Genomic DNA, 24,497 nt, shown 5'->3' with positions numbered 1-24,497 from the left:
AAAAATAGAAAATATTAAGTTGTGGAAATTAATTAATTTTTACTATTTTTCTCCATCCCAACAGTTGCTATAACTTCTTACACTACCTACTCATTTACTTAACTTTATATTGTATACTACCATCTACTTTGTGCCAAGAATTTTTTAGAGAAACTGGAGCTTTAGAGAAACTCCTGGGATGGAGTTTCCTATGAAACTAGACATGTAATCATCAATTTTAAGTCCTACAAGAGGAGAGTGTACAAAATGTCATACAATCACAGAGAAAAAAAAAAAACAATTATTTTTCCCTATGAAAAGAAAAACCTTCACAGGGAAGGGAACATTTGAGTTGAACACTGATTATGAAACATCATTTCTTCTTTTAGATAATTGACACTAATGTAATAGCATTAAGGAAAGCATTTTGATGTTGCTTTATTAATTATGAAATATTATTGTAAATGCTCTTAAATGTCCCAAGACCTTTAGGGTAGAATAACTATGGACTTTATCTCTTGATTCAAATTAAATTTGTCTTAACCTAATTGGAGAGAAATCCAGTATTAAATTGTAGCTTCTTCCAATGCATTTGGATCTTACAAGTGAACCAATATTTGTTTAAAAAATTAGGAGTACCTCTCCTTCAACTTCCATTGAAGGAAATGGACTTGTCTGATAGCTCTGGATTCTCTGGGAAAACTGTAATCACAGATACTCAGGTCCCTGAGTTTGGGAGGCTTTAGATACAGTATGTACAACTCACAGAAAGGCTTCTGCTTTGGAGTGGTGGGGATCAGGTAGGGCCAGGACAGTCTTCACCACTGGTTGATGGTAACTTCCACTCCTTCCAGGTTTGGGATACCCAAACACATCTAGGAAGTAGATAAGTCTTCTCTTTAAACCTCAAAACAGGACAAACAATACATTACATGTTATATTACATATATAGACATTATGGATTATAGTTAATTCTCTCAAGGAATCAAAGCTAATGCTTCTCAATTTTAGAATATCTCAAAAAAATAATAAAAGAAAAGAAGGAAAGGAAAGAAGAGAAGAAAAAGAAGGAGAAAACAAACCTGATTCAAAATATAAATGATCAGTCCCCGTCCTCAGGTGACTTTGTTTTGTGTGGTCCTGGATTGTCATTGAAAATCTGGTTCCCTCATGAGGAAAAGAATCTAGGATCTTTACAAGAAATAAAGCAATCACAGTAGAGTTGTAAATATATTGTTTTGGGGTTGTTGTTGTTGTTGTTGTTTTTGACATAATGTTACTGCTACAGCACAGAATACTTATGTCTTCTTCTAACAGAAGCATATTTTTCATCATTTGTGTAGAGTACACTGTGTAGAATAGGCTTAATTTATAGCTAGGCTTGGATGGCTCTGATGATCTGTGGAGATGCCTGAGTACCTGTCTTTGACTCTTGGCTACATTAAGGAGACTGATATCTATGGTATGCAGTTTAAAGTTTGAAACTCTACTGGTGACAACCAAAACTAATTTGTTGACTCATGGATTTCACTTGGCGTATCAGATAGGCTGACTTCACCATATGACTTGAAGGTCATAAAAAGACTTCACCGGGAATGTCTGCCTTGAGCTCTCAATTCAACGATGAAGTGGGCCCTTGTGAGAATAAGGATCTTAGAGAGCTTGCACCTGGATATCTCTTTGACCCTTGGTGTTTACCTGCACTGTCTTTCTCCTACTATATTATACATTTCGCCTTTAAGTAAAAACATTACATCAGTATGTTCTGTGAATCTTCAGAGTCCTTTCAAATACCTGAACCTATTGGAATATTTGCATATACAAAAAGTATCATTATTAAAGTTAGTATAATATACCTAACAATGGATTGATATAATTAAATTATTGAGTTAATGATTGTCTAGTAAAACATAGGTTAAGGCAAATACTTATTACTAGTAAGGAGAACACTAAAGACAAACACAGATTTATATAGTTTTAAATCAGTAAAGAAGAGAAGTATTAATAAGAAAGCATATACAAAGGGAAATATGGTATATGCAAGAATCTTCTTCAGATTATCTCACACAGAAAACCATTGTGTAGTCATCAGCTTGCTATAACGTTCTTCAGTTAACAGTCAACTTCCATGGGTGTTCAGCTTCTGGAAGCTTTCTGCAGAAACTCAGTTTAAAATCACTAAAGGGTATAATCTTCAACAATATTAAGGTTCTTTTTCATTTGTCCAGAGGGTTGGGAATGAAGACAGCCTTGCATAATTTAAATCCATGAATAAGTGTTCCAATGAAAATGTTCCCATATCACTAGATTGGTCAGTTGCAATGTGCTAAGATTATGAAATCTAATCATATTTTAGCCTTTGTAAGTATTGTGGCTTTTCAACAGAATGCTTCAAAACATCTGCAGAATAAACTGTTTAAACTAGTACATATTCATAAACCATTGAGGGAGAAAACTGTATACAATCCCTTTGGAGTAACTCAAAGGTTCTTTTGCAATTGTTTCAGTTAATGCCTCCACCTTTACAATTTGTCCCAATTAATTTAATTAGAAATGAAGCATGAACTGGCCACATCTTCTATCCTGGAACTGTTTCCCCAATAGTGTTTAATTTTGTGGCCAATTTGTCCCTACTGAAATGAATTCTTTCATATGTTCCATCAGGATTTTATCCAATGCCTGGTATATATTTTATCTGCTACTATCAGATAACCATTCTGGTTTTGTCAGATATTATCTTCATGAGTCTTACAACACAATCATGGAATTTCTGAAATTTCTTTTAAGAATTTGGTTTCTGGCCATATTCTGTATATCTGTAATTGAATACTTGAACTTCTTCGTGGATGTGTTACTATCATAAATTATTTGTTTTATATGAGACCCTTTTGTCGGGATTTTTAGTCAGAGCACTCTGCTTAGCATGATAATCTCTAAAATATTTCAATTATATTTCTAAGTATTTTTATAGTATCTATAACTTTTACAGTACTTTTTTTATTGTGAGCCTATCACAATGAGAAATGGTCTTTGATATGTGCTATGCTGTTGAGTTAATGCATCAAGATTATGGTGTATCATTTTCATATTTATACAAAAAAAGAAAGATTTATGATAATCTAGGTACATATAATAATCTGTAAATTTATGTGCTCTGTTCCAATCCATCTTCCTATTTCTGTGAAGTCTTTTATCCATAAAGATTCTGGGGCTAGCAGAATTCCTTAGATAATTTTAAAAATTATACTTAGTATAGGTATTTTCATGACTAGGGCAGCTATAATTTGATCATCTGTAGGGAACCATAATACCTTTTGTCTAGAAGTAAATCCTGCCTATTAAAATTGTGGGTTTTGTGTCACAGAGGATAATGTATCCTTCTAATAATAATTTCAAAGTACAATTTGTGGGTTAAGGCATAAGATTGTTAAACATTTCACCATTTCTATAGTTTTATTAAACCAATTTATCTGATGTTCTATTGATAGTAAGATTACTCGAAGACATAAAGACACCTATATTAATAAGAAAGAGGTATTGCTTGCCTTAGGAGTCCAGAGGAAGGAGAAGTTTTGGGGCAACAGTGTTTGCCATGGAGTTAAGTCATTGAACAGACTAAGTAGTAGTCCTTCTGATTTTAGCTGATGGGGAACATTGGTTCTTTAAATGACACTTCTATTTGAAGTATCTATAGGTTTCCTTATCTACAGGTTCCCAAATCATAGGGGATAGAGGCTCTTTTAGTTGTTTTACCTAAAGATCCAATATAATGACTTCTAGCTTGTTTACTTTTTAAGTCTACTTGGAAATGTCTAGTTACATATTGGATATTTTTAAGTTAGTAATTTTACATTTTAATATTTGCTTCTATTTGACTCCCCTAATTCAGGTCTGAGCCCATTTACAAAAAAAGAGGATATAGTCTTTCTTGTCAGGTGTTGGGTTTGAATTGTTTGAAGATGTCATAAAGTCTGTCTTTTATTTTTTTACTTTTTTAAAAAAGATTTTATTTATTCATGAGAGACAGAGAGAGAGAGAGAGAGAGAGGCAGAAACACAGGTAGCGGGAGAAGCAAGCTTCATGCAGGGAGCTCGATGTGGGACTCGATCCCAGGTCTCCAGGATCAGGTCCTGGGCCGAAGGCAGCGCTAAACCACTGAGCCACCCAGGCTGCCCAAGTCTTTCTTTTATTTTTATTTAATTTATAAGTTTGCATCTTTGTTGAAAGAAAAACTTTCAAAATTGCCTTATGAAATGCATTTATTATTTCTTTTTTTAAACTTTACACCACTAGGTTATTTAAATCAGCTCTAATCTGTTGCTTTTAAATCTTTTCCTCCATGAGGTTAACAATTAATTGAATTAATTGGTCCATATCCATAGTGTAGGACAATAAGTATCTAATATGAATCCTTAATTCTACAGAAAATATTCTGCCTGTATCCCTGAAGTTTAGGAAAAATCATTAATTATAGCTCTTAATTTGGCTCTAGACCAGGGTTTTAATTCAACTTCCATAGATATGAGTTGTGTTCTAGAAATATAAAATGTGATATTCTTTTCTAATGAAAATTCTAAGGACACGCTAACTCATTTGCAAAACCAGGTAAAGTTTCATAGACAAAGGAATGCAAAGAGGGCTAGCTTTCGGAAGGTTGCAAAAGCCTTGACAAAGACTACATTGGAATTTGAGTTTTATTTAGCAAGCTCAGTATGCCAATTAAAAAAGCTGAGTAGGGCAGCATGGGTGGCTCAGCGGTTTAGCGCCGCCTTCAGCCCAGGGTGTGATCCTGGAGACCCAGGATCGAGTCCCAGTCAGGCTCACTGCATGGAGCTTGCTTCTTCCTCTGTCTGTGTCTCTGCCTCTCTCTCTCTCTGTGTCTCTCTTTATTTATGAATAAATAAATAAAATCTTTTTAAAAAATTAAAAAGCTGAGTATTGACTATGCAGTATTTTATCCCCTTATTTGTTTACAGCCCTTCTTAAATATTTTAGTTCATTAAATATGTTCTATCAAAAGTCCCCTTTAATAGTTCTTGTTATTCTAAATTATCTATCTAATTATTTTTCTAAACTTTATCAAGGAAATGAGGAGATTTAGGGATTAAAATCTGACTTTTTAGAGGAAGCAGAAGTTCTCCCAGGAAGAAGTTGAGACTTGACATAGATAAACCCCTGACACACACCCCTGAATGGCTGGCACTCATTTATTGCATGGAGTTTGTTCCTACTTGGGTGATTATGAAAAGGGTTGATGCTTACTGATTGGCTTGCAGAAATCATGTTCATTGAGGGGAGCTGTTGTTGACTGAACAGGAATAAAATGGGTTTTTGTGGTTCCTGTTTCCATGGCTGTAGAAAAGTGAGTCTTTTCTCAAAGTTATGGACTATTTTTATTCTCACAATTTGGGAAATACTGGTGCAAACCACACTCAAAGTTCTGTGGAGGGGTTGTCTCTGGGAGCTGACAAATGTCTCTCTCTATGTGAAATACAAAACAGACTTTATTCTCCATCTAAGGGAAAAGATAAGCCAGGTATTTAGGAACATCCCTCCCTTCAAGAAATGCGTGACAGGAGATTTCATCCTTCCCTGATACATCTAGTAGAAGCTGATTATACAAACACCCTTAGATGCCACAAATGGATCCTACATAACTCAAGGGGTGAGACAAAGTGAGTAATATGTAATAAATGGGAGAATGCAGATTCTTCTAAAGAATTCAAATAAAATTTACATTTAAAATACTCTCCTGGCAAAAATAGCACCTGTCTATGAGCTGGACTTACTCTGGACATTAGCTAAGTGAAATGAAAATTTTGTTAGTTTATTTCTGACTAACTTATTCTATTACATTATCACCATTTAACCTTCCCTGGAAACACAGTTAGCTTCCTTCTTTTTCTTTTTTTGAAAGTGTAGAACGAAGTTCCACCCACAGAGTGGCATCCATTTATAAAGCTGGTGTTAGGAGAAAAGATTATTTTTATAGGCTCAAACGTGTCACATTAGTGTTGTGATGAGATCAGGTTTGGGAACACAATTGTCCAGACAAGACAATAGTGTATATTTATTAGTATAATAATAAGGCATTTAAAAAATAAAATAACACAAAATATGGGAGATATGAACATAGCTATGCCTCTGGTAACTAGTAAGCAATGTTGTTATTGATCAGCAGAAATCTTGGATTTTAAAACTGTTTTTCTTGGGGCACCTGAATGGCTCCATCGGTTAAGCATCTGAATCTTGATCTCCTCTCAGGTCTTGACCTTAGGGTCGTGAGTTCAAGCCCCACATTTGGCTTCATGATGGGTATGGAGTCTACTTGAAATGAAAAATTTTTTTAAAAATTAAAACCATTTTTCTCATTACAGGCTGTGAACCTATTCCTGTGCGCTATCTTGAGTGGAGCAACATAGAATCCATCATAGCCATCGCCTTTTCCTGCTTGGGCATACTTGTCACCTTGTTTGTTACCCTCATCTTTGTGCTGTACCGGGACACACCAGTGGTTAAATCCTCCAGTCGGGAGCTCTGCTACATTATCTTAGCTGGCATCTTCCTTGGTTATGTATGCCCTTTTACTCTCATTGCTAAACCTACCACCACATCCTGCTACCTCCAGCGCCTTCTGGTTGGCCTCTCCTCTGCCATGTGCTACTCTGCTTTAGTGACCAAAACCAACCGAATTGCACGCATCCTAGCTGGCAGCAAAAAGAAGATCTGCACCCGGAAGCCCAGGTTCATGAGTGCCTGGGCCCAGGTGATCATCGCCTCAATTCTGATTAGTGTGCAGCTGACCTTGGTGGTAACCTTGATCATCATGGAGCCCCCCATGCCCATTCTGTCCTACCCAAGTATCAAGGAAGTCTACCTTATTTGCAATACCAGCAACCTGGGTGTGGTAGCCCCTCTGGGCTACAATGGACTCCTCATCATGAGCTGTACCTATTATGCCTTCAAGACCCGCAACGTGCCCGCCAACTTCAATGAGGCCAAATATATTGCCTTCACCATGTACACCACCTGCATCATCTGGCTGGCTTTTGTGCCCATTTACTTTGGGAGCAACTACAAGATCATCACCACCTGCTTTGCAGTGAGCCTCAGTGTAACGGTGGCCCTGGGGTGCATGTTCACTCCCAAGATGTACATCATTATTGCCAAGCCCGAGAGGAATGTCCGCAGTGCCTTCACCACCTCTGATGTAGTCCGCATGCATGTTGGCGATGGCAAGCTGCCCTGCCGCTCCAACACTTTCCTCAACATTTTCCGAAGAAAGAAACCAGGGGCAGGGAATGCCAAGTGAGTTATCTGACCCAGCTTTACCTCCCCCTCTCTTTTCTCCTTTCTTCTAGTGGACTAAACCATGTTCTTCCATTTCCCCAATGGTTTTCATTTCCTTTCTTAATCTTTTCTCCTTTATTCCAAATTTGACATTTTCTTACAGTAGGAATACTAAAGGTCTTCTTTGTTTTCATTCCTTAGAAAAAGCAAGGAGTGTGAAGCAACAACCAGCCGTGCATATCCTTATCCTTACCTAGAATCTTCAGCTTCTTTTCTACAAATTTTTTCCTTTCACATGTGTCCTCACCTTTATGGAACATCAACACATCTCTGAGGTCTGGGTTTGAGATGCAGACCCTAGTTCTAATTTCTAGTTTTGACTATGATTGTATAAAGCTTCTGAGTTATTTTTATGACTCTGGAGTCTCACCATTACTAATCTGGGTTGGAAGGAAGGAAATTAAGCACCTGGGGAAATTTGACTATTTCAAAATTTGAGCGCAACTAGCGGCAAATCTGTCCCGAAATAAGTTCCCTTAAGCAATTGTCCTACCGTACCCCTCTTATTTATTGAGTATAATGTAATAAAGTAATGTAATTAGTATAATAAAGGTGTTCCATAATGCCACACCTGAATTGTGCTACCACTACTGCAAGGCCACAGTGAGAATGGTTTCCAAGCCATAAAGCACCAAAACAAATAGGAAAGTAGTTAAAGGTGAGAAGTCCACACTGATACAAATGCTGGAAGCTCTATATGTAATTGAACCATCCAAAAATTCCTCACTTTTTCCCATTAGCAGTGTCAATTTTTCTTCCTGAAACAATCCTTTAAAAGTGAAGAATTTTAGTACAAATAACTATAACATATACATTGTTTTATAACTGTTCTCCCACCCTACTCCCAAACAAGCCAGCAAGACAAGGGGAATAGGTATTATTTTCCCCATTTTATAAGTGAGGAAGCTCAACCACTGTGAAATTATGTGACTCGTAATTCTATTTAGTTAGATATTCTTTGCCTAGGTCTTAACTGGCAGGAAATTTCCCATCTTACCATATGTCAAAAAATGTATATGCCTTAAGCCTCTGTGTTTTGTATCTTTACTTGCCTAGCAGTACCATGGGCATCTTTTACAGAAATCATATGACTGGTTTGAGGATCAGATGAAGGAGTCTATGGGAAAACATATTTTTTAGATCCATGGAATTGTTATTATTTCAAGTAATAAATATTTTTTTCAGTGTTAAGGATTAAGATCATAATGAATGCTTACTCATTGATGTATCAATTTCAAGTTCTAAATAAGATACTAATTGTAAAAGTTGCATAGTCATTTTTTCCCTTGCCAGGTTTTTCATGCTAGCCAGCATCCCATCAGGAGCAGCCCCCTGGCAGGGACTCATCAGTAAGCACGAAGGCAAATGAACAGTGCCATGAAATGAGAAAAAAAAATAATAGACCATAGCCACGGAGTCCAGATGTAAAATGGCATCATAACAATTTTCATTAAGAGGGACAGGATGAGAAGAAACACAATGAGAAAGGATAAAACTCCTTAAGCTGGAATGTTTGTAGACAGCTAAGATATTTCCTTTGTTGCATGTCATATGGCTTTATGAGGGTTCCATTCTACTATCTACCATTATGCACATCCATGTTTCTGATTTTTATGCCTTTATTATGGTTCTTCAGAAACTTTCATGTGATTTTTGGTCATAGTCATTTCTGAAAGCAGTTTTAACCATTAATGAAAGGAGAAACCTATGTGATCCAGATATCTTGTGTTGGCATCCAGGGATATGCATTTACGAACGCTTTCCCAATGCTTATATGTACACTTGTACATAGAACTACATTAGCTCATGTCCAAAAGCAGTGACTGATGGACAAGCATTGGTGTATATTCTGATCATCTTCTTGTAGCTGGAACTTCTTTCCTTATAAGCTGAGAATATTCCTTTCACTATGAGTTTAGAAATCAATTTTATTTTGGATCCTGCTTTTAGGAGAAAAATCAGCTTGTTCTAAATTGGATTGGTTTTTAAGGAAGTGCTGTTTAATCAATAAATTGCCTATCTATTAGCTATAATTTGTTAACACTCTAAGAATGATATGGTAGGAAATATACTTCTAATTAATAATATGCAACTTTCTTAGTACAATCTGTAGCTTCTGCAAGGCATATCACACAGCTGAGCTGATGCACAGAGAGTATTTGAAGCCAAATTTCTATGGAACACAGCTATTTATTTACTTATTTTTCTCATCTATTCTTCTGAAGATTCTCTTATAACTCTATGAGACTGTAATTTTAAAATAATAATAATTTCAGTGCCTATGTTTTTACCTTTTTTATTACTGTTTTATGGATTTCTGGTTTGTCTCCAAACTTACAAAAACCACAACAATCTAATATTTTTCTACAGCATCTAAAATCTAGCAGAGTTTTGCCAACTGGAGCAAAGGGGCTGAAAACTCTGGAGAGCACATCACCCAATGAGTTTATTACCATTCTGGATGTGTAATTCCTACATTTATGGTGCACTGAGGGTGTTCGGCAGTCTGCATATGTAGCTATAAACACAGAACAGCTGCTGTAATGAAGAGCTTCCAACTGATCTGTTTGAGTATTATTCTGAGGAGTTGCAAGTCCGACTTCATCCTTGTAAGAGGCTGTTTCTGAGATACTCGGGAGGGATGACATCGTAGGTCTGTTTTTGCAAAGTTTTCTGCAGTTTTTTAATTTAATTCACAGCTAACCATCTGATAACAACCAAAGGTCTGGGTACTTGCTTTACATTTTCTGAAATGTAGTTTAGGAGGATTCTAATCAATAAATTGGGTTTTTGGGTTACTTACCGTTAGATGTCCAATTAAACATAATCCTGCCCTAGAAAATCGGTTGAATAGTATAATTGCCTTTGACATCTCTAACTTCTTTAGCTGAAGTAACTTAATATATTCTGATTGGAAAATATTTAGACTTAACCTAATATAAAGATAGTGGTAAAATTCTCTTTCTTGGCAATAGAAGAAATATAAAAATTCCTAGACGTTTATAATTAAATAAGTATTTAGATTCAAATTACTTATAACTTCCCTTTTTTTAAAGATTATTTATTTATTCATGAGAGACACACACACACACAGAGAGAGAGAGAGAGAGAGAGAGGCAGAGACACAGGCAGAGGGAGAAGCAGCCTCCATGCAGGGAGCCCAACTTGGGACTGGATCCCTGGTCTCTAGGATCACACCCTGGGCGGAAGGTGGTGCTAAACTGCTGAGCCACCCAGGCTGCCCTTACAACTTCCTTTTAAGCAAAATGAGTTAACACTATGCAACTGAAAAATTAAAATATTATGTAAATGATATACTTCTTTTAAAAAATAGGTATATTAATGACTAAATGTCAAACTAACATTTCTAATTATTTTCTGGATAAATAACCTCAATGGGTGCCAATCTAATGGCACATGGAACTGAAATGTGACACTTCACCCCTATGGCCTTTTGCATGTAAAACTAAAAACTATTAGAAGCACAAAAAAGCATTAGATTAATGCAAGGAAATAATTTTAAAACCCAGATTCCTAGGGGAGCCTGGGTGGCTTGGTAAGTTAAGGCCACCAACCCTTGGTTTCAGCTCAAGTCATGATCTCAAGGCCTTGAGATCGAGCCCTGCCCCTGCTTGTCCTCAACCTGGAGTCTCCTTGAGATTCTTCACCCCTCCCCTGCTATTCCACCCACCCACCCACCCCACTTGTACTCTATTTCAGATAAATGAATAAAATATTTTTAAAAAGTGTCAGTTCCTAAATAAATAGGGTATTATTGTGTTCTTGCAATTGTTTCTTAGGCATTTGAATATGTGTTTCTATTGAGTGCAAAAGCTAAATGAAATACTAGATGGAAGGACGCCTGGGTGGCTCAGCATTGGGCGCCTGCCTTCGACTCAGGTCATGATCCCGGGATCCAGGATTGAGTCCCACATTGGGCTCCAGCATGGAGCCTGCTTCTCCCTCTGCCCATGTCTCTGCCTCTCTCTCTCTCAGTCTGTGTCTCTCATGAATAAATAAATAAATCTTAAAAAAAAATACTAGATGGAATGATGCTCTGAGGAAATTTTCCTCTTGGTCTGCTAGAAACATTTTTTGTCCACAAGTAGAGGTCACTAAGCCTGCAACATTCATGATTATGCCTTGGGTATGCCTTTAAATTTTTCTTTCTTCCTTTGATTTTGAAAGGAAATATGATAGAGAGTCAACAGATATCACAATCAATAGAAATAACATGTTTTGTTTCATAGGAAGAACTCAATCATTACTCTAATAAGCTTGTAAATGAGAAAATCTGTCATTTTGAAATTTTTTTTCCTGTAATCATACAATAAACAGCTTTAAAAGTATTGTTTAGAAAATGAAAGTATTATAATTATCCCATTGCTTTTAGAGTAAATATCAGAAGATTTTATCTAAGTACTTATCTAAGTGGAGGAATTTTACTACTTGATAGTAGCATTTATGGAGGATCTACTGTTTGCTCATTCATGTATGCAATCAATCATTATTTCAACAGTAAGCTTAAAAGCAAAAGCACATGGGTAACTTGATGTGGTGCTAGGTAATATTCAGGATAAAAATAGGTAAAAGAAGCAGGCACTGACTGTAATCTTATGATACAGTAAGGAAGACAAAATATAACTAAATATACTGGAATAGGTGCCATAATACCACAATATAACATTCTGAGTGTCAGGAAGGAAAGAGATTATGTCCAGCTAGGAGCAGTATCTGCGGAAGGATAGGACAAAATTTCTTAATAAAAGTAACATTTGAACTTGACCTGAAAGGATGTTTTCAACAAGAGAAACTGCTCTGATGAGACCATTTCACATGTTATGTAAATGAAACTTTAGAAATGTGAATGCATTTTCTGACCATACCATGGAATCTGATATGAATGAAATACATGGAAAGGTATAATGGTGGGCAAATTTATAATGCAGAAAGAGGACAGATTATAGATAATGATCAGTGTTCTGAGAAGAAGCTTACATATTTTTTATATAAACTGCAAGGTACATTAAAGATTTTTGTGAAGTTTTGTGTTCATGTGTATGCTTTGTGGGAAAAGATTGACTATCGAAAGACTAGTTAATAGAGTGCTACAGTAATTCAAGCGGCAGTTTAAAAAAATAAGAGTTTTAAAATAGAGCAGTGGAGTGAAAGTCAAACCCCATGTATGAATATGAAAAAGTTTTCTGAGCTTGATTCATTGGAGTTGAATTGTTTGCAGAGAGGAAGGAAGAAATAAAAACTAGAATACAACTCTCATGATTTAAGCCGGTGCGACTGGAGAAATAGAGTGACCATAAAGGTGGAATACAGGTAGAACTGGTGAGATGTTGATGAGTTGGATTTCAGATTTACCAATTAAGATGCAGTAAAGGCATCCAAATAGAGGCAGCCATAAGTTACTTAGAAATTTAAGACAGGAGCTCAAAAGAAAGGTCTGAGCCAGAGCTCTAGATTTGAGGCTTAATTGTCAGAATGTTTAAAGTGGCCAAAAAAGTGGTTATGACACAAGAAAAGAAGAAAGTAGGAGGAAGAACATTAGGGAACACTTGCACTTGAGAGAAAAGATAAATAAGGAAAACCTGAAGGCAATAAACACAAGGGAATCAAAGAGAATGGGGGGAACAGGAGGACTGCAGTATCCTGGAAACCAAGGAGGAGACTGTGTCTTAGTCAGCTCAGGTTGCCATAGTAAAATCCCACAGACTGGGCGCTTAAACAACAGACATTTATTTTCTCACAGTTCTGGAGGCCAGAATTCCAAGATCAGAATGCCAGCATGGTTGATTTCTGGTGAGATCTCTCCTCTTGGGTTGCAGATGGCTGCCTTCTAACTGTGTACTCACATAACTTCTTTGTGCAAGCATGGGGGAAGAGAGAATGAGAAGGGAAAGGGGGGAGAGAGAACTATTTGGTCTTGCTTCTTGTAAGAGCACTTATCGGAGATGAAAGCCCCCCTCTCTGGACTTCATGTAACCCTAATTACCTCTCAAAGGCTCCACCTCCTAATGACATCACACTAGGTGTTAGAACAACCATTCAGTATATAACAGACTATTTCAAGAAGATTGAGCTTGGGATCCTTGGGTTCCTCAAGGATGGACACTTTGTGGTTATCCTTGAGTAGCTTCAGTGGTGTGATGTGGGTAGAATTTCTTTTACAATAAGTTTGGCATTAAAGGAACTTAAAATTCTAGATAGTATTTAAGGAGGGAGGAGTGAAATAAGAGAAGAGAAATTTAAGCTGGTTTATATCTAAGAAAGGGGCTAACAGAGAAAGAAAAATTAAAAATATAACAGAGAGATCATGTGGTTTATGCTGAGCCACCTGACCCAGACCTGTGCCATTACAATATAGTTTATCATCTATTGATAACTCTGTGACCACTGAAGCATCAACTCCGAAGAACTGAGTTGGTTATGTTCGATACTGGTTCTCACTTAGTTACATGTGTGTTGCTTGACATTAAAAAAGAAAAAAGATGAAAAAATTAGGCTGGATATTTATAGGAATTTTTATTAAAATCCCAAAATACAGCCCTTGATTTTTAACAGACCTCTGGACTTACAAATATTGAGTGTAGGATTTCAGAAGTGACATATGAAGGAAAGTCTGGAAAGTAACATGTGTTTTCCTGGAACTATTGGCAGATATAAAGGATTCATGGCTAATAAGTAGAAGTTGCATTGTAGATCCAGAGACAGACTCAGTTGGGGCTAAAGCAGTTACCTTTATTCAGCTGTGATTAAAAGAACTAGAAACCCTCAGATCTCTCCCTGACAGCCAGTCATAGTGCCTGAGTGTGCCAGCATGAGGACATTTTATTTGGGATAAAGACTTATGCCCCCTGAAAAACCAAGCCAAAATGCCTTCACTTCCTGAAAGATGTAACATTTTGTCACCTGGAAGCACATTAGCCGTAATTTAGAATGAAAATAGAGAAGTTGGCATATCTGTCATATGTGGAGAAGTTGCTGCTGTGAGGGACCAGCTGCAGAGGCCATGGGCTTAAGTGTGGGGAAGGAGTGCATGACAGGACAAAGGGGGGGAGGGGGTTGGACACAACTTGTCTCCCATCAGGTGCAGCAAATTTGGAATCACCATTGTTTTCTTGTTTTTTTTTCTCTTGTTAATAATATGTGTTCATTCTGTGAATAACACAGAAATAGCTACTTTTGATACTCATATTTTATGTTTTTAAGTTCTATACTGAGACCATAAGGTGCAGGTTATGTTGCAGCTTCAAAGAGAACATACTTCCTTTTGAATATGGGTCACCTTTTATATTTCGTTCAAATTCAAATAAACTTGCATGACTGATACATATTCAAATTCCCAAATTTGATATTTTATCCTCATATGTTAACAGTACATAGTTCTTAGACTGAATTCAGAATATTCTTTTTTTAAAGATTTTCTATTTATTTATTTATTTATTTATTTTAAAGAGAAAAAGTGGTGAAGGGCAGAGGTAGAGAGAAAGAAACTTTAGCAGACTGTGCTGAAGTGGGGAGCCCGACCCAGGGCTCCATCTCATGATCCTGAAATCATAATCTGAGGTGTAACCAGAAATTAGATGCTTAACCAGCTGCACCACCCAGGGGCCCCTGATCCCAGAATATTCTACATGAATATCCATAATGGCTCAAGAAAGGTCCATATGACACAATTGTGCAAAGAAACTAAGACTTGACAACCTCAAGCCATTTTTATAAGAGAAAGAGATGGGGCTAAAATCATTGAGGGTTTTTTGGATAAAATCATCACTGTGTGTAGGTCTGCAACCTCAATAATGTATACATTTATTCATGCATATAATAAAATAAGACTGCCCTCAAGAAGTTCATGGTTATTGGTATTACATACCATGGCAATAAAATCGGGTGAGTGGGAATGATAGGAAATGGTATAGTGTGGTGATTTAAGTAGGTGACTAACTTTAGAGTCAGAAGTTTATTAAGTATACACCCAACTCTATGTAACAGTCACCTATTAAATGAAAGAAACTGTTGGAGACCCACTGGAGTCCTGCAGCCTGAACCTGACCATGGATGTTCTCAGATCATGAAAACAGAGCCTATAGACTCACTAATTAGAACTCTTGAGCTGCAAGTTACAGAAGCCAACTTAAGCTAGCCTAAACATATTTATTTTTCATTTGCATAAAATAAATGGGAAAATGTATGTAAAGAGTGTAGTACAGTGCCTAGCACATAGTTAATTTTCAATAGCTGTTAGCTAGTGACACTGAAATTATGAAAATAGGACAATGTATGGGAGTCTATATACTAGCAACAAAACTCTGCATTACATCATCATGTAAAGAGAGTTCTGATAGAATGCATCATAGTTATCATTAGTTCACAATATCTATGCTGTATAGAATGGAAGAGCACGGGCAGCCCGGGTGGCTCAGCGGTTTGGTGCCTGCCTTTGGCCCAGGGCGTGACCCTGGAGACCAGGGATTGAGTCCCACATTGGACTCCCTGCATGGAGCCTGCTTCTCCCTCTGCCTGTGTCTATGCCTCTCTCTCTCTCTCTCTCTCTCTCTCTCTCTGTCTCTCATGAGTAAATAAATAAAATCTTTATAGAAAAAAAAAAGAATGGAAGAGCATGTATCTGCTAAAAGTGGAGATATGCAAGTGATACTTAGTATGAAATGTGTGTGGGGGAAAAAACACCCTGTTTGACATAGCTTGGCAACCTGTCCGTGCTTGGCCATAGCTAAAGAAAGATGAGGTCATTTGCATTCCATCTGTAGTGTCCAGTATAAAGTGTTACCTACTCTAAAGGGAAACAGACCATGTGAGCAACGTGTTTGTAAAGCTAGTTCAAGAACAAAAACATTAACAGCTTGCAAAATGAAGAATATAAGAAAGTACCAGTGGATTTGTAAGCTTCAGATCATGAGAACAGAGCCTTAGGCTCCTTAATTAGAACTCTCTGGCTGCAAGTTATAGGAGCCAACTCAAGTTAGTCTAAGGAAAAGGGGGTGGGCTATTTAGCAGAAAGAATAGAAGGAATACTTTCAGGTATCCCTTGGTAACAAGATTTGAAATGCTTCTGGGCCACATGGGCAATTGAGCTCCTGAGGAGAAAGGTCTCAGGGTCACCTCCTCTCTCCTCCCTGCCTGCCTTCATCTTCTCTTCATAGATCTGTTCTCTCCGTGTCATGGGCCTTCATGGTCAGTCCAAGGACAAGCATCCCAGTGCTCTTGAGTTTACATGTTTTTATAGATCAGCAACCCAAAGAGACTGCTTCTGTTCTCTTTACCCCATAGATCTACAAAACACAGAAACTGATTGGCTAAGCCTGGCTCATGAGTCTATCTCAGTTTAAGGAGGTAAAGGACAATCACCTATCTATACAAAATGTGAGTGATTATTCCAAATTCTAGTGGGTATGCCAATGGAGCGGAAAGAAATGTCATACCTCTGACACAACATTTTTATAAAGGTATGCAGTATAGAACCAAACAAATTAACAACAACAACAACAACAACCTGTCTTTGCTACCTTTATAAAGAATCCTGGCTATAAAATGCTTCTCAGTTGCCTCAAGATAAACAAAGCCGGGGGGGGGGGGGGGGCAGGGCAAGGTGCTTTGTTTTGTTAAAGGAAAATAGATCATTAGAACGCTGTCTTCTGAATGAATTAAAATCACAGGCCAACAATATAGTATTACTTATTATTAACATTGGTTAATAGAAGAAAATTACATGACTGTAATTGATTTTGTTTCAAAAGGGTAAGGGAAAACCTCGTATAATTTAAGGCAGTTTAACAATACCCTCTATGCAGATTTTCTTTTTTTTTTCTTTTTTTTTTTTTTTAATTAACTTTCATTGGTGTTCAATTTACCAACATACAGAAAAACACCCAGTGCTCATCCCGTCAAGTGTCCACCTCAGTGCCCGTCACCCATTCCCCTCCAACACCCGCCCTCCTCCCCTTCCACCACCCCTAGTTCATTTCCCCGAGTTAGGAGTCTTTATGTTCTGTCTCCCTTCCTGATATTTCCCAACATTTCTTTTCCCTTCCTTTATATTCCCTTTCACTATTATTCATATTCCCCAAATGAATGAGAACATACACTGTTTGTCCTTCTCCGATTGACTTATTTCACTCAGCATAATACCCTCCAGTTCCATCCACGTTGAAGCAAATGGTGGGTATTTGTCGTTTCTAATGGCTGAGTAATATTCCATTGTATACATAAACCACAGCTTCTTTATCCATTCATCTTTCGATGGACACCGAGGCTCCTTCCACAGTTTGGCTATTGTGGCCATTGCTGATAGAAACATCGGGGTGCAGGTGTCCCGACGTTTCATTGCATCTGAATCTTTGGGGTAAATCCCCAACAGTGCAATTGCTGGGTCGTAGGGCAGGTCTATTTTTAACTCTTTGAGGAACCTCCACACAGTTTTCCAGAGTGGCTGCACCAGTTCACATTCCCACCAACAGTGTAAGAGGGTTCCCTTTCCTCCGCATCCTCTCCAACATTTGTTGTTTCCTGCCTTGTTAATTTTCCCCATTCTCACTGGTGTGAGGTGGTATCTCATTGTGGTTTTGATTTGTATTTCCCTGATGGCAAGTGATGCAGAGCATTTTCTCATGTGCTTGTTGGCCATGTCCATGTCTTCCTCTGTGAGATTTCTCTTCTTGTCTTTTGCCCATTTCATAATTGGATTGTTTGTTTCTTTGGTGTTGAGTTTAATAAGTTCTTTATAGATTTTGGAAACTAGCCCTTTATCTGATATGTCATTTGCAAATATCTTCTCCCATTCTGTAGGTTGTCTTTTAGTTTTTATGCAGATTTTCTTCAAGATAAATGAGTCCACTGCTAACAAAATTAAGCCAAATCCATAGCGATTCTGCTAAATATATTAAAAAACAACCACTTAAAAGAAATCAGTAAGAAATATTTTCCCTTCCTTGATTTTCCAGCTATAAAAATACATAGTTACATTGCTCCTAGTAAATTCTCTCAAATACTGGGGGAATTAATATCATCTTCAGTTTTGCACTGCTTATGTTACTTGGCTTAGGTGGATATGGGATAGGGAGTGGAAAAATGCTAACAAAAAAAAAAAAACATACATGATCAAAGTAAAATAGAAGGATTTATGACCATGGGGCAGCAGAGGCAGTGAGGAAGCAGAAGGGATGGATTTGGGTCACTAGCCAGCTCTATGACTTTAGCCATTGATTTTGTCAGTGCTTTATTGCAAGCTCTAGTATTTCAAGCCATTTTAGTAGTTTTCATAATTTAGTCCTTTGCTTAAAAACATATGGAGGGCTTACTACTTTACAAACTGTGGACAATTTACCCATGAAAAAATATTGAATGGTCTGCTATGACCCCACAGAATTTCTCCTGAAGTGGAGGATACCAGTAAGAACACTGATGATGACAGTGTGGCAGAAGGTAGTTCTAGGACAGAGGTGAGGGTAGCGTGTTCAAGAGGCATAAATAGAAACGACCTATAGTGTAGACCGTAGACCATGGATGGAGTCCGGTGGGGATCTAAGACAGCTAAGAATAATGGCTGCCCTTAGCTAGACCAAGCAGTGGGTTAAAGTCGGGGAAGGTACGGGGAAGGTGTTTAAGTCAGGGGAACTACTATGTGAAAAGATACAGAGGCAAGATATAGCACAGCTATATGTTATGTTACCCCCTAATATGTTAGGGGGTAAGTGTTTCCATTGGGCTGACAGTAACTTCTTACAAAAACATATTTAGCTTCAAATGTTTAAAACTTTGAAAATTTAGCCTAAACTCCAGGGCTAGTCCTAGTATAAAACCACAGCTTTTGCTGTGGTGGTTAGCATGGCTTCAAGGCCTGACACATACCTTTTAAAGACTTGAAGAGAACCACTGATGACTCATTCACTCAACAAATGATTTTCCAGTGTCTAGAATGTGCCGGGACAGTGCAGGGAATTCAGTGGTGAACAAATCAGATCCAGCCCCTGCCTTTGTGGAGGTTAAAATCTAGCCAGATATTAAACAAGTAATCACAAGTGTAGTGAGTGTTTGTAAGAATAAATACAAGGTATTACAGAGTGTTATTAGAGGGATCTAACCAGTCCCAGTGCGTGGAGGCTGAACATGTTCCAGGAAGAAATATTATTTAAATAAGACTTCTGAAGGAGAAGGGGTTAGCTAGGGACAGAGGGGAACTAATGGAGTAGAGCTGTCAAGCAATCAGAATGTAAAGGTGTTGAGCAGGAAAAAGACTCACAGCTGAAGGAAATGAAGCAATTTCAAGATGCCTAGAGGCAAGAAAGAAGGAAAGTATGATGAGAAGAAACTGAAGTGGTCAGTTATGACCAGATCAGGGTCTAGTTAAAGGCCTCAGGGTCTTGGATCTTACCTTCTGAACCACGGAAATCCACTAAGGTCATACAGCAGGGTTGCACTGTCATCCTTGAGACGTGTGTTTTATAGCTAGCATTCCACCCTCAGGGTAGAGGTTGTACTGGGAAGCAAGACTCAAGACTCTGGACTCTGGGAGGAGGCTGTTGCAGAGCCTAGGTGGGAGATTACACGGTGGCCCAACCTAGGGCTTTGACAGTTGGCGGTGAAAAAAGAGATCCCAGAGAAATAATTAAGACATAAAATAAAAGTAAAAGTAAAAATAAAAAATTGCTCAGGAAATTCCATTTTAAGGCATATAGAATAAACAGAGATATGCAGCCACCTCAGGGTTGTTTGGCTCCAAAGACTATAAAATTTGAACTATTAGCAGACTAAATATATTAGCACATCTATGATATGATTGATCTATAAGAGTTGGGGTTGATCAGACACAAAAGCAGAAAAGAGCAGTCACTGAAACAAATGTTGGAAATGGTCATAGGTCTCTGTGATGTGGAGATGGGTGGACAGGCTGATGACCCAGGGGGGCTTTTTGAAAATTTAAGTCCAAATGACAAAATGACCCCTAGAATTAATAGGGTGAAGTCGTAGCTTAATGCCATCAAGTATTTAATTATTAAAGCATGTAATGCCTATTATATCTATTCTCAGCCTTTCTGATCCAGAAATTCATAGCTCGTATGTTATTTACTACACATACACATTTCCTTTATTCCACAAGAAGAATCTTTGTTTCCAAGGAAACAGTAGATGATAGAATTAAAATATCTCAGAAATATATATTTTTGCTATTCCACAGTAGCCATACAAGTATCTTAGAATAACTACTAATACTGTCACAACCAATTAATTACTCAAAGAGTTAAAATATGGTAGTTTGCATCTGATCTTTCCATCTCTCCCTTTTAAACTAGTTTTACTATATCTACATTAACTGAGTAAATAGCCATTACATACTATACTTTCTCCCTTTTAACCTGAGGATGGGTTTAATACTTACCTCCAGTCCTTATGATGATGTCTTCCTAGTTATTTTGGTAGTCTGAAGCTCATAAGCCTAACCCAGAGTAGATTTTCAGGAATTTACTCATGGGAACAAGAGTCACTTAGTTTTTGTTTGTTGAAAACAGTTCATCTACAACCTTTATATCAAATGTCAGTTTTGCTGGCTATAAAATTCAGGGAGCATATTTTGTTTTTCTGAAGTATTGTCAATATGTCTTTCTGGTTACAGTTAACATAAAGCTTTGCTGCCTCAAATTCTGAGGATTATCCATTTTCCCTTATAAAACACTTCTGTTTTTTTTCCCTAGACATCCAAAATAAAAACATTTCCATTTCCTATAGAGTCTGGTTATTTTACTAGAATGTTTCTTCATATTGGTTTTCTTGGGTCAGTATTCTCAGTGTGTAGTTACAAATCATTTTAAACTTCAGGAAAAATTTCTTGAGCTATATATATAGTCTTCAGTATTCATTTCCTTGCTTTGTTTCTTTTTCTTCAAGCATTTCTAATACCTGTATGTTGAAGCTTTTTTGGTTAACTTCAATATTTACATTTTCTCTCTAATCCTTCTCGTCCTTTCATTTCATATCCTTTTTTGTTGAAGCATAGTTACAAAGTTACATCAATATGAATAGACTTTTAATGGAAGTTTGATGCAGCTTATACAATTGCATGATATACCCCTGTAACCCACAAGTAACCAAGGTATAGAGCATTGGCTTCACCCTAGAAATTTCCCCCATTCTTTTCTAATCTGTTCCACTTTCCATTCAGAGGCAACCACTACTGTGATTTCTACCCTCATAGATTAACTTGCCTGTTCTTGAATTTCATAAAAATAAAATCATACAGTAAGTTTCTTTTATGTCTCCATTCTTTCACAAAGCATGAGATTCACCCATGTTCTTGCATGAATCAATAGTTTATTCCTTTTAATTGCTGGTTAGTATTATGTTGTATGAATATACTAAAATTTGTTTAATCTAATGTGCTAATGGGTATTTACGTAGTTTCCAACTCTCACTATTACACATAAAGCCACAATCAACTTACATATACTAGTTTTTACGAACATATATTTTCATTTTTTTGTGGGTATATGCCTAGAAGTGGAATTGCTGGATGATAAGGCAGGTGTATATTTAACTTGCAAGAAACTGCCAGAGAGATTTTGCCAAAGAAGCTGTAAAGGATTTTGCCATTTTATACTCCTACTAAGAATGTATGAGATCCATTTGATGTTGGTAATCTTTCACATTTTTGTCATTCTAATGAGTATGTAGTTGTATTTAATTATAGTTTCAATTTGCATTTTCCTGATGACTAATGACCTTGAAATTCTTTTCATATACTTTTTTGGTCATTTATATGCCTCTTTTATGAAATACTATACAAATTCTTGCCTATTTTTTACTAGGTCATTTGTATCTTATTTTGTATCTTTATTGTATCTTATTTTTAGGGCTTCTTTTTATAATCTGGTTATAAGACTTTGTCAGGTACATGTATTATAATATCTTCTCAGTCTGTGACCTGACTTCATTTTCTTAGTGGTATCTTTTGATGAGTGAAAGTTTTTAATTTTGATGGAGTTCAATTTATCATTTCTTTTATGATTAGTGCTTTTTATATTCAGTTTAGAAAATTTTTACCTACTGTAAGTCACAAAAATATTTTCCTATATTTTCTTCTAGGAGCTTTATAATTTTGACTTTTTTCATTTAGTGCTGTAATACTTTTTTTATGTGTGATATAAATAATGGATCAAGATTCTTTTTTTTTAATAGAAATCCAATTTTCCCAGCTCAGTTTTTGAAAAGACTTTCCTTCCCTCATTGAATGACATTGGTGCTTGTGTCAAAATTCAACTGAACATACACATAGATGGTCCCAGTTATGAACTCTTTACTATATTCTCTTGATATTTGTCTATACCACACTGTCTTCTATTCCTGAATCTTATATTGTTTTAAAATCAAGTAATATAACTACTCCAGCTTTATTATTGTTCTGGCTATTCTGGGTCTAGGACATCACTGCCATTGCTCAAAATTTCATCTTTATATATGACATTACCTGTAGGGTTTTCATAATTTACCTTTATCAGGTTAAGGCTATTCCTTTCTCAGTTTGCTGAGAAATTAATCACAAATGGACATTGAATTTTGTCAAAATATTTTTCTGCATCAGTTGAAATATCCTATTTTTCTATTGTATTCTGTTAACATGGGGAAATACCTTGAATTATTATCAAATACTAATCCATTCTTGAATTTCCTGATATAAATTCTTCCTTGTTCTTCTCTATATTGCCTAGCTGAAATAGAGTCTACCGTGTCTGACATTGGTGTAGCTAATAGCTTTTAGTTTTGGTTAGTGTTTACATGTTCTACCTTTTCCATTCTTTGCTTTTCAACTTTTCTGTGTCCTTATGTTTATTTTTTAAAAGATTTATTTATTTATTCATGAGAGACCCAGAGAGAGGCAGAGACACAGGCAGAGGGAGAAGCAGGCTCCCTGCAGGGAACCTGATGCAGGACTCAATCCCAGGACCAAGATCATGGCCTAAGCTGAAGGCAGACACTCAACTGCTGAGCCATTCAGGCATGTCCTTCTGTTTAAAGAGTGTCTGTCCTAAGCTGCTCATAGTTAGTTAGAGTTAGACTTTGTTTCTTAGGTTGATAATACTTATGTTTAAATTAGATTATTTAGTTCATTTACACTTGATGTAATTGCTGACATAATCATATTTATATCTACTTTTTAACTATTTTCTGCTTGTCTTGGTGGAATGATTACTTCCATTTATGTGTTTGCTCTCCTTTTGTTTTTCTTTTCCTTCTTGCTTTCTTTGGATTAATATAGCATTTTAATATTCAGTTTTCCCATCTATTAATCTGTTAGCTTAACATTCTTTTATTATTCTGTTTATAGTTACCCTAGAGATTATAATAAGGATTTCCTGACTTTTGTAATCTTAAATAAATTAGTAGTTTTCTCACTTTCCAAACAAAGCAAGGATCTTAAAGCACATTAATTTCATTTGCTTTGTGTCAACTTTCATGCTGTGCACTTTAATTCTGCACATTTTTTACATCTTATATTACATGACTATGATTGTTTTGCACAATCAATACGTATTTATATATTCCTGATATGTAGATCCTCCGATGATGGACTGAAACGATTTGAGTGTGTATTGTAGTTTTATAAAGTTTATTCTGCTTCACTTGGTGCATCTTATTACTAGGGTATAGTTATCCAGGGGTCCTGTGGTTCCCCACTGTTTCCCTGGGCTCCACATTCTTAAATGCCTTTAACTTCAAAGTGATTCATCAGTGCTGTGAAACTTCCAAAAACTTCATTCTGATTTCTGGCAGTTTTCTACTTAGCTTTGTATCCTGTGCTTTGTGCAGCCTAAAATGTGCACGTTTTTTATGAGGGAACCTACTAAGTGTTAGTCTCTCTCTCTCTCTCTCTCTCTCTCTCTCTCTCTCTCTCTCTCGTGTGTGTGTGTGTGTGTGTGTGTGTGTGTGTGTGTGATATCTCTCCAAACACTTGGCTCCTCAAGTCCTAGTTGCATTGTAAGACTTAAAATCAATTTTCATGTCTATAGGCCTATGCATTTAAAAAGTTTTTCTTGCTTCTTTACCTCTTAGTTAAGACCCCCTGCCTGCATGCTCAGTCTCTTCTCCTGAACCAAGAATCATCAAATGTTCCAAGGACAAAATAATTTGAAGATTATCTACTTATCCTT

The 24,497-nt window shown here is 36.7% G+C and overlaps 1 protein-coding gene across 5 annotated transcripts in view; it reads left to right on the top strand.

Annotated features, from left to right (window-relative positions):
- The window catches only part of GRM1 (glutamate metabotropic receptor 1), a 396,100-nt gene that overhangs the window by 351,398 nt on the left and 20,205 nt on the right, over positions 1-24,497 (top strand). For all 5 annotated transcript variants that reach the window (XM_072718885.1, XM_025997970.2, XM_025997973.2 and 2 more), the window contains one exon: positions 6,357-7,287. In XM_072718885.1, coding sequence (XP_072574986.1) covers positions 6,357-7,287 — 931 coding nt within the window. The remainder of the gene's footprint in view (positions 1-6,356; positions 7,288-24,497) is intronic.

Source organism: Vulpes vulpes, chromosome 1 (assembly GCF_048418805.1).
Source record: "Vulpes vulpes isolate BD-2025 chromosome 1, VulVul3, whole genome shotgun sequence".
Taxonomy (NCBI): domain Eukaryota; kingdom Metazoa; phylum Chordata; class Mammalia; order Carnivora; family Canidae; genus Vulpes; species Vulpes vulpes.
This window is presented reverse-complemented; position numbering and strand designations above follow the sequence as displayed.